The 13,052-nt window shown below is 39.0% G+C and overlaps 1 protein-coding gene across 5 annotated transcripts in view; it reads left to right on the forward strand.

Moving 5' to 3' along the window:
* ckap5 (cytoskeleton associated protein 5) overlaps nt 1–13,052 on the forward strand; it is a 168,241-nt gene that overhangs the window by 77,897 nt on the left and 77,292 nt on the right. For all 5 annotated transcript variants that reach the window (XM_070899680.1, XM_070899682.1, XM_070899683.1 and 2 more), the window contains exons 24-30: nt 3,259–3,387; nt 3,466–3,660; nt 5,855–5,981; nt 6,895–7,001; nt 8,653–8,778; nt 8,984–9,133; nt 10,562–10,765. In XM_070899680.1, the coding sequence (XP_070755781.1) occupies nt 3,259–3,387; nt 3,466–3,660; nt 5,855–5,981; nt 6,895–7,001; nt 8,653–8,778; nt 8,984–9,133; nt 10,562–10,765 (1,038 nt within the window). The remainder of the gene's footprint in view (nt 1–3,258; nt 3,388–3,465; nt 3,661–5,854; nt 5,982–6,894; nt 7,002–8,652; nt 8,779–8,983; nt 9,134–10,561; nt 10,766–13,052) is intronic.

Consider the following 13,052-nt stretch of genomic DNA (forward strand, 5'->3'; position numbering starts at 1 on the left):
ATCCGCAAATGCCGAAACTTTTTTTATGCCAAAGTCTAAATCGTTGATCTAAATTAAGTGGTCCCAGCACTAATTGTTGTAAAACCTCATTTTCCATCATCTGTCATTCTGAATAGCTACCCTTTACTCCCCACTCTCTGCTTTCTGCCTTACAGTCAACTAGCTATCCATTCTTGACTCTTAACTCCATACACTCTGATCTATTCATTATGTGGTACTTTATTGAAGGCCTTTTAGAAATCTAGATAAATTACATCAACTGCATTACCTATGTCTGTGATCGCCTCAAAAAAATTCAATGAGGTTCGTCAAGCAAGACTTGCCCTTTTGAAACCCATGCTGACTATTAATTACTCTATTCTTGGTTTCTAGTTGTTGTACTATTTTCTCCTTTAGTAGGATTCCATTATTTTTCCTACTACTGATAAGCTGACTGGTTTATAGTTCCCCAGACATGTTCTGTATTTCTTATATATTGGTATAATGTTGGCTATCTGCCACTCCTCTGGCATTGCACCTTTTTCTATATGGGTAATAGTGCCTTTGCTATCTCTTCTAGACTCTTTTAAAATGCATGGATGCAATTTGTCCAGACCAGGGGTTTTATCCTGAGTTTGATTAGTTTATTATTTCTCCTCTTATTTTAAATGTGGTTATATCATTTCTAATCTCTTTCTGATGTCCTGTCCACCTGATCTGTGCCCCTGGTAAATACCGAACCATTTTGCTATCACTACCTGTGATTTTTATCCTGTCCATTCCTTAGTGGCCCTATTACCATCCTGACTTTTATTTATTTATGTACCTGCAGAATGTTTTACTGTTTTGTTTTAATGTTCCTCGATAGTTCCTCTTTGCCCTCCTAATCGAGTCATACTCTCCCTTGTCATGCTCTCCCCTGCTGTCCTGTACTTCTTGCATGCATCTTTACTGTCCTGTACTCGTGCATGCCTCTTTACTTGTCCTCATGTTTTCTCTCCTATCTTTATTCATCCATGGTGTCTCATTAGTATTTAGTTTTTTTTTAGCAGAATATATTTTCTCTGGACTCTGTTCAATGCAGTTTTAAATGTTTCCCATTTGCCGTTCTACATTATTGTTGATTTTTATTTTCCCCAAGTTTTATTCTCAGCCCCTCAAAATCTGCTTGGTCTTTGTCATAAGAAATAGGAGCAGGAGTAGGCCATATGACCCCTCGAGCCTGCTCCGCCATTCAATAAGATCATGGCTGATCTGATCATGGACTCGGCTCCACTTTCCTGCCTGGTCCCCATAACCCCTTATCCCCTTATTGTTTAAGAAACTGTATTTCTGTCTTAAATTTATTCAATGACCCAGCTTCCAAAGCTCTCTGAGGCAGTAAATTCCACAGATTTACAACCCTCTAAGAAATTTCTCCTCATCTCAGTTTTAAATGGGCAGCCCCTTATTCTAAGATCATGCCCTCTGGTTCTAGCCTCCCCTATCAGTGCATCCACCTTGTCAAGCCCCCTCATAATCTTATACGTTTCGATAAGATCACCTCTCATTCTAATGAATTCCAATGAGTAGAGGCTCAACCTTTCCTCATAAGTCAACCCCCCAGAATCAACCTAGTGAACCTTCTCTGAACTGCCTCCAAAGCAAGTATATCCTTTTGTAAATATGGAAACCAAAACTGCACGTAGTATTCCAGGTGTGGTCTCACCAATACCTTTATGTAGCTGTAGTAAGACTTCCCTGCTTTTATACTCCATCTTCTGCAATAAAGGCCAAGATACCATTGGCCTTCCTGATCATTTATTGTACCTGCATACTATCCTTTTGTGTTTCACGCACAAGTACCCCCAGGTCCCGCTGTACTGTGGCACTTGGCAATCTTTCTCCATTTAAATAATAACTTGCTTTTTGATTTTTTTCTGCAAAAGTGCATGACTTCACACTTTCCAGGATTATACTCAATCTGCTAAATGTTTGCCCACTCACTTAGCCTGTCTCTGTCCTTTTGCAGATTTTGTGTCCTCCTCACACATTGCTTTTCCTCCCATCTTTGTATTATCAGCAAACTTGGTTATGTTACACTCAGTTCCTTCTTCCACAACGTTAATATAGATTGTAAATAGTTGGGGTCCCAGCACTGATCCCTGCGGCACCCCACTAGTTACTGGTTGCCAACCAGAGAATGGACCATTTACCCTGACTCTGTTAGCCCATCCTCTATCCAAGCTAATATATTACCCCCAACCCTGTGAACTTTTATCTTGTGCAGTATCCTTTTATGCGGCACCTTGTCAAATGCCTTTTGGAAGTCCAAATACACCATATCCACTGGTTCCTCTTTATCCACCCTGTTCGTTACATCCTCAAAGAACTCTAGCAAATTTGTCAAACATGACTTCCCCTTCATAAATCCATGCTGACTCTGCCTAACCGAATTTTGCTTTTCCAAATGTCCTGCTACTGCTTCTGTAATAATGGACTCCAACATTTTCCCAACCACAGATGTTAGGCTAACTGCTCTATAGTTTCCTGCTTTTAGTCTGCCTCCTTTTTTAAATAAGGGCGTTACATTTGCAGTTTTCCAATCTGCTGGGGCCTCCCCAGAATCCAGGGAATTTTGGTAAATTACAACCAATGCATCCACAATTCCTGCTGCTACTTCTCAAGATCCTAGGATGCAAGCCATCAGGTCCAGGGAATTTATCTACTGTTAGTCCCATTATCTTACTGAGTACCACCTCCTTAGTGATTTCCCCCCATAGCCCCTGGACTATCCAGTGTCTGAAATATTTGTTCAGAGTTTCTGCCATCTCCATGTTCTTCATTACTAATTCCCCGCTGATATACTTTTGAGATTAGTTTGAATGATGCACTGTTGTAGCTGAAATATTTGAATTTTCTGATGAAAGCTCTTCATTTAAATCCACTAAATCAGCAACTATTTACATCAAGTAAATGGCTTCTTTCATTTTGCCTCTAAACATGTCTGCTTTTTTGGGTTGAGCCAGCCTGTTACATGGGTTGAGTTTGTGTGTCAATTTGAGTTTTGCCCATTTCTACCAAGCATTTTCAAAAATTGCATTTCCTTTTTTGAATTTACAGGCCAAATTTCTATTGGTATAAAGGCGTTGGCTACTATTTGAGAGTCAATAAACACAAGTTGCAGAATTTATACCAGCTATGTTTGAGATCAGTTATTTTCAGGAAACTATAATATAGTTTGGCTAATTCTAAAGATAAGTTTGTATCGTGACTTGAAGGACTATTTGTTTCATCCAGAGTAACATTCGAGCAGCAGCTCTTGCAACTTTGAATTCTTGGCTTGAGAAAACTGGTATGAAGGAATGGCTGGATGGTGAAGACCTTTCTGAGGAGTTGAAGAAGGAAAATCCTTTTCTCAGGCAGGAGGCAAGTTCAGGCTAACTATATTACCTTTTAATAAAATATTTATTTGACCAGGATACTTATGTTTTGTTTACTGGTTAGTTGCTAGGTTGGCTGGCAGAGAAGTTACCAGCACTACGATCTGCGCCCTCTGACCTCATGCTTTGTTTGCCTCACCTGTATTCTTGCTTGGAAGACCGAAATGGAGATGTCCGAAAGAAGGCCCAAGATGCACTGCCAACTTTCATGATGCATCTTGGCTATGAAAAAATGGTTAAGGCTGCTGGCAAGTTAAAGGTATTTTATTCAATTCTTAAATGTAAGTTGTGACTATTTTCATGTGGGATTTATTCTGGAAATGTGACCCAACTGATCGAATACCCTTAGACACCTGAACTTGCCCAAAGAATAAGGTGGTCATGTCTTTCAATTCCATCACCCATAACCCCATTTGGGTAATTGAAACTGCTACCTCTAAGACTCTCTTTTCCAATGCTCTCCTGCGCAACCTCCCACCTTGTACCCTCCATAAACTTGAGCTCATCCAAAACTCTGCTGCCTGTATCCTAACTCGCACCGAGTCTTGTGCATACCCGTTTTTCATCGCTCCACCATTGGTGGCCATGCTTTCAACTGTGTAGGCCTCCCAAGTGCTGGAATTCCCTCCCTAAATCTCTCTCTTCCTCCCCCCCCCTCATTTTAAGATGCTGCTTAAAACCTACCTCTTTGACCAAGCTTTTGGTCACTCTCCTCATATCTTTTTGCATGGTTCAGTGTTAGATTTTGTCTGTGAAGAGTCGTGGGATGTTTTACTGTGTTAAAGGCACTATATAAATGTAAGTTATTAAACTACCACAATCTAAATGTTTCTTTAAGGAATTCCCTTTTATGGAAGTTCATGTTCAATCTGTCCTTTATTCAGTTCCAGATAGATCTAAATTGGTTGTGGCGGAAAGGGAACAAACATGAATACTATCCTTTGAATTTTGTGCCATGGCTCATTTCCTGCCAATTAGCAGTAGTTCTGTTGCTGGCTCACTTGGGCAAGAAATATAGTTCAGTTAGATTGTTTAAGCTAATCCTTTCTTCAAGATTTTGTGTGTTCACCATTCTGTTCAGTTGGCACAGAAGTTTCAAACTATATTTTATATTCCTACTAATTTTGATTGAGCATCACCTGATGCTTTGCACAGGGTTTGTAGTTTTCATGAATACATGCACTTGAGATCAAAATTTGTACATCTCAAGTGTCGCAGTGATGAATAGCCACAAATGGATCTGTGTTGTGCACTGAAGTAGGCTCATGAATGGTTATGGCTGGAACAATATCTGGGAAGATGGGCGGCATTGCTGAAAAAGTCTGAGAGCTTAAGTTCATGAAACGATTTCCACGCTAGAGAAATACTTGGAGATTGTGAAAGGGGTTCTGAAGAGACTAAATATGTAGTACTGATGTGTTGCCAGTTGGTGTCAGAGTAACTTGCTGAAAATAACCAGAATGCTTTTTGGGTTCATTGACCAGGAACTTGTAGAGAATTACTGTGTAGTGCAGACAATACCAGTGGTGCTCGTGGCCCCAGTCGAGTGCTCTAATTCTTGAGTACAAGTTATATAGGAATTTATTCCTCTAGTTTTAGAAAGTAACCTATGACTTCTAAGTCTTATAAAAGGCTTTCAAAGATTGCTCAGCTGGTAGACTTGTTGAGTACTGATCTCTGAAAGTTACCAAACGCTTCCCCTGTGTACCGTAAATGGTTTCCATTAATTAAGATCGGAAGTTCTGGTTATTTATTCCTAATGTCATGACAGCAAGTACTTATTTCAAAACTGAAAACAGAATTTGTTAACAACCGTTTGCTTTTGATATGGAGTTTGATGAATTAAACTCCATGAAATGGAAGTAAATCTCAAGTTTAAATTTGGCTAATATCTTAGTTGATGTTTGCTCAGAGTACAGCAAGCCATCTAAATTTGGCTCTTAATTTTAGTCATGCAATTTTAGTCATTTGAAATAGTTAATAGCAAAATATTTTTCTGCAATGTAAAAAAAAAAGTGAAATTCTGGGAGGAATGTAACTTGATCTTGAATTTTAATGAACATTCTCCTTTCTAGCCTCTCTGCCCCATCCACTACTAATTTTCATACTGTTACTACAAACTAAACAATGTATTTAACAGTACAGGTTGAACCACCCCTTGTCCGTAACTATTCCTGGCCACCGGGTGGCGCATGCGCAGAACTCCGACATGAACAAATTGAAGTCCTTCATCGCAGCCGACTCCAGCAATCGCTGGCCTGACCCCGCAATCCACCCCCCCCCCCCAAAATGATCTCTGCCGCAATTCTAGCCCCAAGCCAGTCATCCCCGATATCCCCTTGCTTAGTACCTGTACCATCCCTTATCCAGAACAGGCCAGGTCCCAAGGATTCTGGATAAGAGGTGTTCAACCTGTATAATTATACCTGGTACTTTCTTGCTTTCTACCCAAGCCTGCCTCAAAAGACCAAGTGATGGCAGCACTTGAGAAGGCCCAAGCCATCATGCCAGCTAAACCAGCAGCACCAGCTAAAGTGTCTTCAAAATCCAGTGGAAGTGCAGCCAGGGCACCTAGTGCAGGTAACAAACACTCTCTTCACCAATTATTTGTTGTTGAATTTAATAGTACTTTGTGTTCCTATGCAAAATGTAACTTGATCTTGAATTTTAATGAACATTCTCTTTTCTAGTCTCTGCCCCATCCAAGACTATTTTGTATAGTGTTAACTATATTGTTTAGTATGCTCAGTACAAGCTTTTATTATTCCCTTTTAAATGTAGAGAATGACTTGTAAACATTGTGATAAATAGGATTTTTAATCAAAATTTCAATATCTGGGAGGGCTTTGTTCTGACTTAAAGCCATTAAACTTCATATTCTGTAGTTCAGTGCATGTCTTCAGTTTTCCCATCCCTCCTCCCATCCTTTTTTGAGGATATAAGAAGCGATCAAGAACAAGACTTGCTTGTATGCAGCACCATTTTAAAATGTTCCTGATTTTTTTTTTTACTCCACTACCTTACCTAATAGATTGTGTTTTCACCCTTTGAATAATTGTCTGTCCCAAGATGGGTTCTTGTTTCTTGCTAATAAGTTTATTGGCTCTTGTCCTAGTTACCTTGAAGTAATATTGTGGGCCGCCTTATGCTACTAAAATACTTTGTTAACTTCAATGAGGTTCCCTTTAATCATCTGCATAGAGTTTAAGCTTCTCTAAATCTTTCCTTATTGCTTGTCTCCTTTGCAGCTGGGATTGTTCTTGGTACTCTCCTGTGTACTCTGGCCAATGCATGTTATGACTTGAAATGTTTTGAGATTAGTCATTTAAACTGTCACTTCATTTTTCCTGTATTTAAACAATAAGTATCACGAATTTGGCATAGCCTCTCTTCAAATTTTGTAGTATGTTCTAAATATTTTGCTTCATTTTAGGTTGCTGTACTATTAATTCGTGCATTAAACTGTTACTCTTCTGTCAACTTACTTTGCTAGCCTCCATGCGTGCACACAGTGCAACCACAATTGATGATACAGATGCTGGTGTGCTTAAAGCTGATCCTAAGAAGGGAAAAACAACTGGAGCTACTGCCAAAGCCAAGGTAACTTTATTTTTAAATTAAATGTTGTATTAAGTATTTGAGTTTTTAGTAATTGGGAGCCAGTTGACGCCCCCCCCCCCCCCCCCCCCAAAAAAAAAACAGCTTGGTGTTATGGTCCACTGTGGGAAGCACTAGACTGTGCTAGACCTTTGTCAAAGGCACTTCACTGAAGTTCCACAAAAAATGTAATTAGTCAAACTTGAAATGAGAAATTCATGGTAAACAGTGGGAATGGATAAGAAATTGACTTGTGCAGAAGCAATAAATATTGTGTGGGGAGTGAGGACTGAGTATAGACTTGCTTATTAGGACTGTGACTGTTCTAACTGACACAAATGGCCTAGATTCAGATAACTTGTTTTGACGTTATCACTTCCCCTTGAGATCCCTTTTCTTTTATTTACCTTCAAGTTTTTCATTTAATTGATACTTTAAGTGGTCAATTGTACCCTTTTTCTTCCCCATGTAGACCCACCTTTGTTGCAATCTGTATTGTTTTGCATTTATATTCAATTAAAATCCATCTGCCTTTTTTTTAGCCTATTTGTTTAATTGGCCTTGGTTCTTACAATGTCCTTGAGCTTGGACCAGTATTTATGATCCTAAAACTAATTGGAACCTCATGATCCATTCCCGGAGGATTCTAGGTATTTAATTCCTTCTCTCTGGAAGCAGACCTCTACGCATTAATTGAACCCAATATGGCAGAATATGGAATTTGCTCAATCTTGAATACATTTAACATAACTACTATTTCCTGCTCTTGCTCCGTTTCTATTAAAGAGCTGTATAATTTGTTTTACTGTTAAAACAGCACCCTATATTACTTAAAATATGTTTGTATCCTGCTAACTGGTATCTATAATACTTTCCTGTTTTTAAAAAAAAAAAAAATTTCCTTATTAACTAACTTCCCCTATTAATCTATTGTGCCTACTTGTGTAAGGTCTTGAATAGTTCAATTTTGCTACTGTTACATTTTCTAATTCTGCATCCTACTTGGTTTCAAGAACACACTTCAACCACCTTCCATGTAATGTGGCAGTAATCCTTTTATACCTACACATGCTCTGAGTTAGTGAGCCTGGATCCACTTTCAATTCTTAGCTGCTGCTGCTAGTGAGTGCAGTGACAAGGGAGCAGAAACTTAACTCCAAATCCAAATTGTAGGTGGACGTTGAACTACAATAAATGAAGACTCTACGAATTATCAGAAATATGCATCCTGTTCCCCACATTGATTTCATCTTCACTATTTTCTTTTCCCTAAAAAAAGGTGGTTTGATATGTTGATTTTATACTTTCGAGATACCAGTACTGTCTGGTGTTTTTTGTTGCTAAAATTGTCCAAGATTGAGAATTTTACAGGGAATAAATGAGCATGTTGTGATAACATGTTAGTATTTTAAAATGTAATTAAGCACATTTGACTCACTATTCATTCCTTCTGTTGGGGGAAAACCACATTGTTTATGCTAAACAACATTGTTTGCTAAACTTTTAAGTTGCTAAGAGGGGTGGAGTACTAGTGTCTTAATTCGATTATTGCACCAAGTATAATGTTGTTCCATGCCTTTATTCAAAGTATGTTTTTTTACGTGCAAGGGTCAGTAGATGTAATGGTTTTATGAATTTATCTTTACTTTTCCAGTCTGCACTTAGTAAGAAAATGCCAAGTAAGCCAAATCTTAAGGATGATGATGATAAATCGGGACCAATCTTCATAATTATTCCCAATGCAAAAGAGCAAAGAGTAAAGGATGAGAGAGCTTTAAAGGTGAGAGTTAGCATTCTCTTTGCTTAATTTAAAATTACTTTTGGGTATTGTACTTTAACAATTCAAAATTACTTGCTGTGTTGAACAGAATTTGCTTTGTAGATTCTTTGTGGATTGTTTTGAATGTATGACATACAAAATTCTACTTCGATATATGCATAATAAAAGCTTATCGCTTGTTGAAATGTATGCTTGTTTCCATTAGGCGTTGAAGTGGAACTTCACAACTCCCCGAGATGAGTATACAGAGCAGTTGAAAACTCAGATGTCTAGCTGTGTGGCTAAGTGGTTGCAAGATGAAATGTTTCATCCAGATTTTCATCATCACATTAAAGCTTTAACAGCATTGCTGGAGGTAAGCAATTAATAAAAAAATAAGATGTTTGATTTCAATATTAAATGTCAAACCCAATTTTGTGGGTATATTTACATGCTAGATTTAGAAGCTAGCTTAAAGAAGAAAATGTATTAATTTCAATTGGGGTTGATCATATGCTAAAGAACAACATGACAATGGCTTTCATTTTAAGGCTTTTTAAAGGAGTAGTGTTCAGGAATTGCCATTGTCCATTTTAGCATTGATTTGCTAACCTAAAAGGAAGGAAGTTTTTATCCGAGAAATAATTCTATCAGGATAACATAACTGCACTTATTGCTTTTGTACTAGTACATAGTCATTTTAAATGTGCTAGTGCTGAGCAGTGTGTAGATGTAGTTCCTATCTAAACATAGCCAGGGCTAGTTTCACAGTCACTTTTAGACCACCTTCCATCCATATCAGAGTTACTTGAGTTAGGAGGTGCTAAAGCAATCTTTCAAATTACGTGTTGGAACTTATTTAAAAAAAAAAAAATTCAATACACTTTTTGCCAGCTCCATTTTTTCCCCCTCCAGAAGGTGTTCATTTTTTGAACCCATAGTTCTCCATATCTATCCCCTGGTTGAGTAGTATGTTTTTTTAACTTTGCATGGGTTATTCCAAAGCCTCGTTAACATCTATTAGTGGCAACCGTATGGGGAGCTGGCATTTTTTAAGTAATATAAGTATGCTTGATGGTGCTTGTTAGAATGATCAGGTGCTGTGTTTATTTCATGCAAATAGAATATGTTGGATTTGTTATAATTCAGGCTACATTTATTTTTTTCCTTGTGTGCACTGCAAAAGTCATTCAAGTATACTTGATCGCCTAGAACAAAGTTAATTTTCTGTGTTGGGGAGGTTATTTGGTCGTAATTAAGGTTAAACGGGGTACTCGGACTGATATGGACAAGCCCATACTTTGTGGAGAGTTTAGTTCATATCTATCCTACAAATACAGGAAACTCATGCCGTTTAATACATTTGAATGGGGAGTCAGATGGCGAGCCGTTTTTATGCATCTCGACAGCATCTTCAGGATTTTCGCATTTAACTGCGCATCTGCGCTTGCTTGAAGTAGCTATCCAATTTGTGCATAGATAACGGTGAGAGCCATTAGTTTTAGGGTAAATTCTGGCCCAATAATTCGGTAGTGTAAAGCAAGCTTCCCTTTGTATTTGAATATACTCTACTGGATCTGAAAGTTTGTACTATATTCAGCATTGACTTTTCTCCCTTGAGTACAAACATTCAAATAATTATCTTGGGCATAACTTGATATAGATGAAGAAGGTAACCAAGGGCTTCAGGGGGGAAGAAACAGCATTAAATGTGGAGAGGATTCACTTTTTTTCTCTCAGTTTGGCAAAGGGAACAGAATGACTCTGGTAAATGGTGTATAAAATTTAACTTATTTTGTCTTAGCATTTGGAAAATGAAACGGAGGGGACTATTGCTTGCCTGGATCTCATTCTGAAGTGGCTGACCCTACGATTTTTTGACACCAACACAACTGTACTGATGAAAGTCCTGGAATACTTGAAACTAACATTTACAGTGCTGAGCAAAGAAGATTATCATTTAACTGACAATGAGGCATCTTCGTTCATCCCGTACCTAATTAACAAGGTAAATTGCTGTTGTTTTTAATGGAATAAGCCTTCAATGAAGATGGGCTTTTACTAAAATAATGTAGGATAAGGCCTTATGACGGTTTTGTCAGATAATGAAGCAGTCCATACCCTTCTGTAGTAAGACCTGGACAATATCCAGGCTTGGGCTGATAAGTGGCAAGTAACTTTTCTGCCACACAAGTGCCAGGCAATGACTCTCCAAGAAACTGTTTAACCACCTCCCCAATTTGTATTATCATTGTTGAATCCCCTACCATCAACATCCTGGGGAGGAGGGTGTGGAGTGTGGTCACCATTGACCAGAAATTTAACTGGATTAGCCACATAAACACTCTGGCTACAACCGCAGGTCAGAAGCTGGGTATTCTCAGAAGTGCCTCACCTGACCCCACAAAGCTTTTCCACGCCCTATAAGGCACAAGTAAGGAGTGTAATGGAATACCCTCCACTTGTCTGGATGAGTGCAGCTCCAACAACACTCGAAGCGTGGCACCATCCAGCCCAAAGCAGCCTGCTTAAGTAGCACCCCATCCACCACCTTAAACATTCACTCCCTCCACCATCAGCGCACTGTGGTTGCAGTGGGTACCATCTACAAGATGCACTGCAGCAACTCTCCAACGCTTCAACACCATCTAAACCCCTGACCTATGCCACCTAGAAGGACAAGAGCAGCAGGCGCATCAGAACACTGCCACCTGCAAGTTCCCCATCAAGTCACACGCTATCTTGACTTGGAAATATATCAGTCATCCTTCATTGTCGCTGGGTCAAAATCCTGGAACACCCTCCCGAACAGCACTGTGGGAGTACCTTCGTGTCACGGGCTATAGCGGCTCACCCACCATCTCTAGGGCAATTACGGATGGGCGATAAATGATGGCCTTGTCAATGATGCTTGCATCCTGTGAATGAATAACAAAAATTAAAAATTCAACTGTTCTTAGGCAGAAGGGGCCTGTTTAAGTTGGGTGGGGGGGGAGGGGGGGGGAACGGCGGTGCAATGACAGGGTTGCAGTATTGACACTATTACAGCATTAGAAAGGGATGATGTAGTTGAAGGGTCAAAGAATCTATTTTGGTAAAAATTGGGAGCGATAGAGGAGCTATTGTGTTACTGGGTGTATACTATAGGTCACCAAATAGTGGGAAAGAAATAGAGCAGCAAATTTGCAGAAAGATACAAGAATTAGAGTAGTGATAATCGACTTCTATTATCCTAATATAGACTAGAGTAGTAACTGTATAAAGTGCAAAGAGGAGGAGAAATTCCTGAAATATGAGAACTTTTTTGATTGGTGTGTTTACAGCCCATGAGGAAGGAAGCTGTGCTGGATCTAGTTTTGGGGAAAGTGGACCATGGTTCAGTGGGGGAGAATTTGGGGAACAGTCGGCATATTTTTAAAATAGTTATAGAAAAGGACAAGGAACAATTGAGCATAAAAATACTTAACTGGTGGAGGGCTAACTTCAGTGAGAAAAGGAATCTGGTGCACATGGGTTGGAATCAAAAAATTGGTAGCTAAGACTGTAATTGAACAATGGGAGGCCTTCAAAGAAGAAATAGTTTGGGTACAAAGTAGACATATTCCCATGAGGGGGAAAGGAGGTGTATCCAAAGTTAGAGCTCCCTGGATGACTAAAAGATAAGAGATTAAAATGAAAAAGGAGGCTTATGACAAATGTAAGGTTCATAATACAGTAGAGAACCAAGCTAAGTCCAGAGGAGATCCTAAAAAAGGGAATTAGATGGATAGAAATTATGAGAATAGATTTACGGTTAACATAAAAGTCTTCTATAAGCACATACAATGTAAAAAGGTAGTCAGAGGAGAGTGGGGCTGATTAGGGACCAAAAACTAGATCATTTTGTGCAGGCAGAGGGCATGGCTGAGGTACTAAATGAGTACTTTGCATGCTTCACTCGAGAACCAGATGCTATCATTGTAGTAGAAGACACAGATTTAAGGGGATTGGAAAAAGAACAGGCAACATGAGTTTTTTGCTGCAGTGAGTTATTGTGATCTGGAATGCACTGCTTTAAAGGATGGTGGAAGCAGATTCAATAGTAACTTTCAAAAGGGAATTGGATATGTACTTCAAGGGTGGAAATATACAAAGATATGGGGAAGAGTAGGATCAATTGGATAGCTCTTTCAAAGAGTTGGCACAGGTATAGGTCCAATGAGCTGAATAGCTGCCTTGTGCTGTATCATTCTGTGATCTAAAGAATGTAACGCTTTGAAATATGGTTTCAAACAATTTTAATGGTAATGGCTGTC

Source organism: Pristiophorus japonicus, chromosome 14 (assembly GCF_044704955.1).
Source record: "Pristiophorus japonicus isolate sPriJap1 chromosome 14, sPriJap1.hap1, whole genome shotgun sequence".
NCBI lineage: Eukaryota > Metazoa > Chordata > Chondrichthyes > Pristiophoridae > Pristiophorus > Pristiophorus japonicus.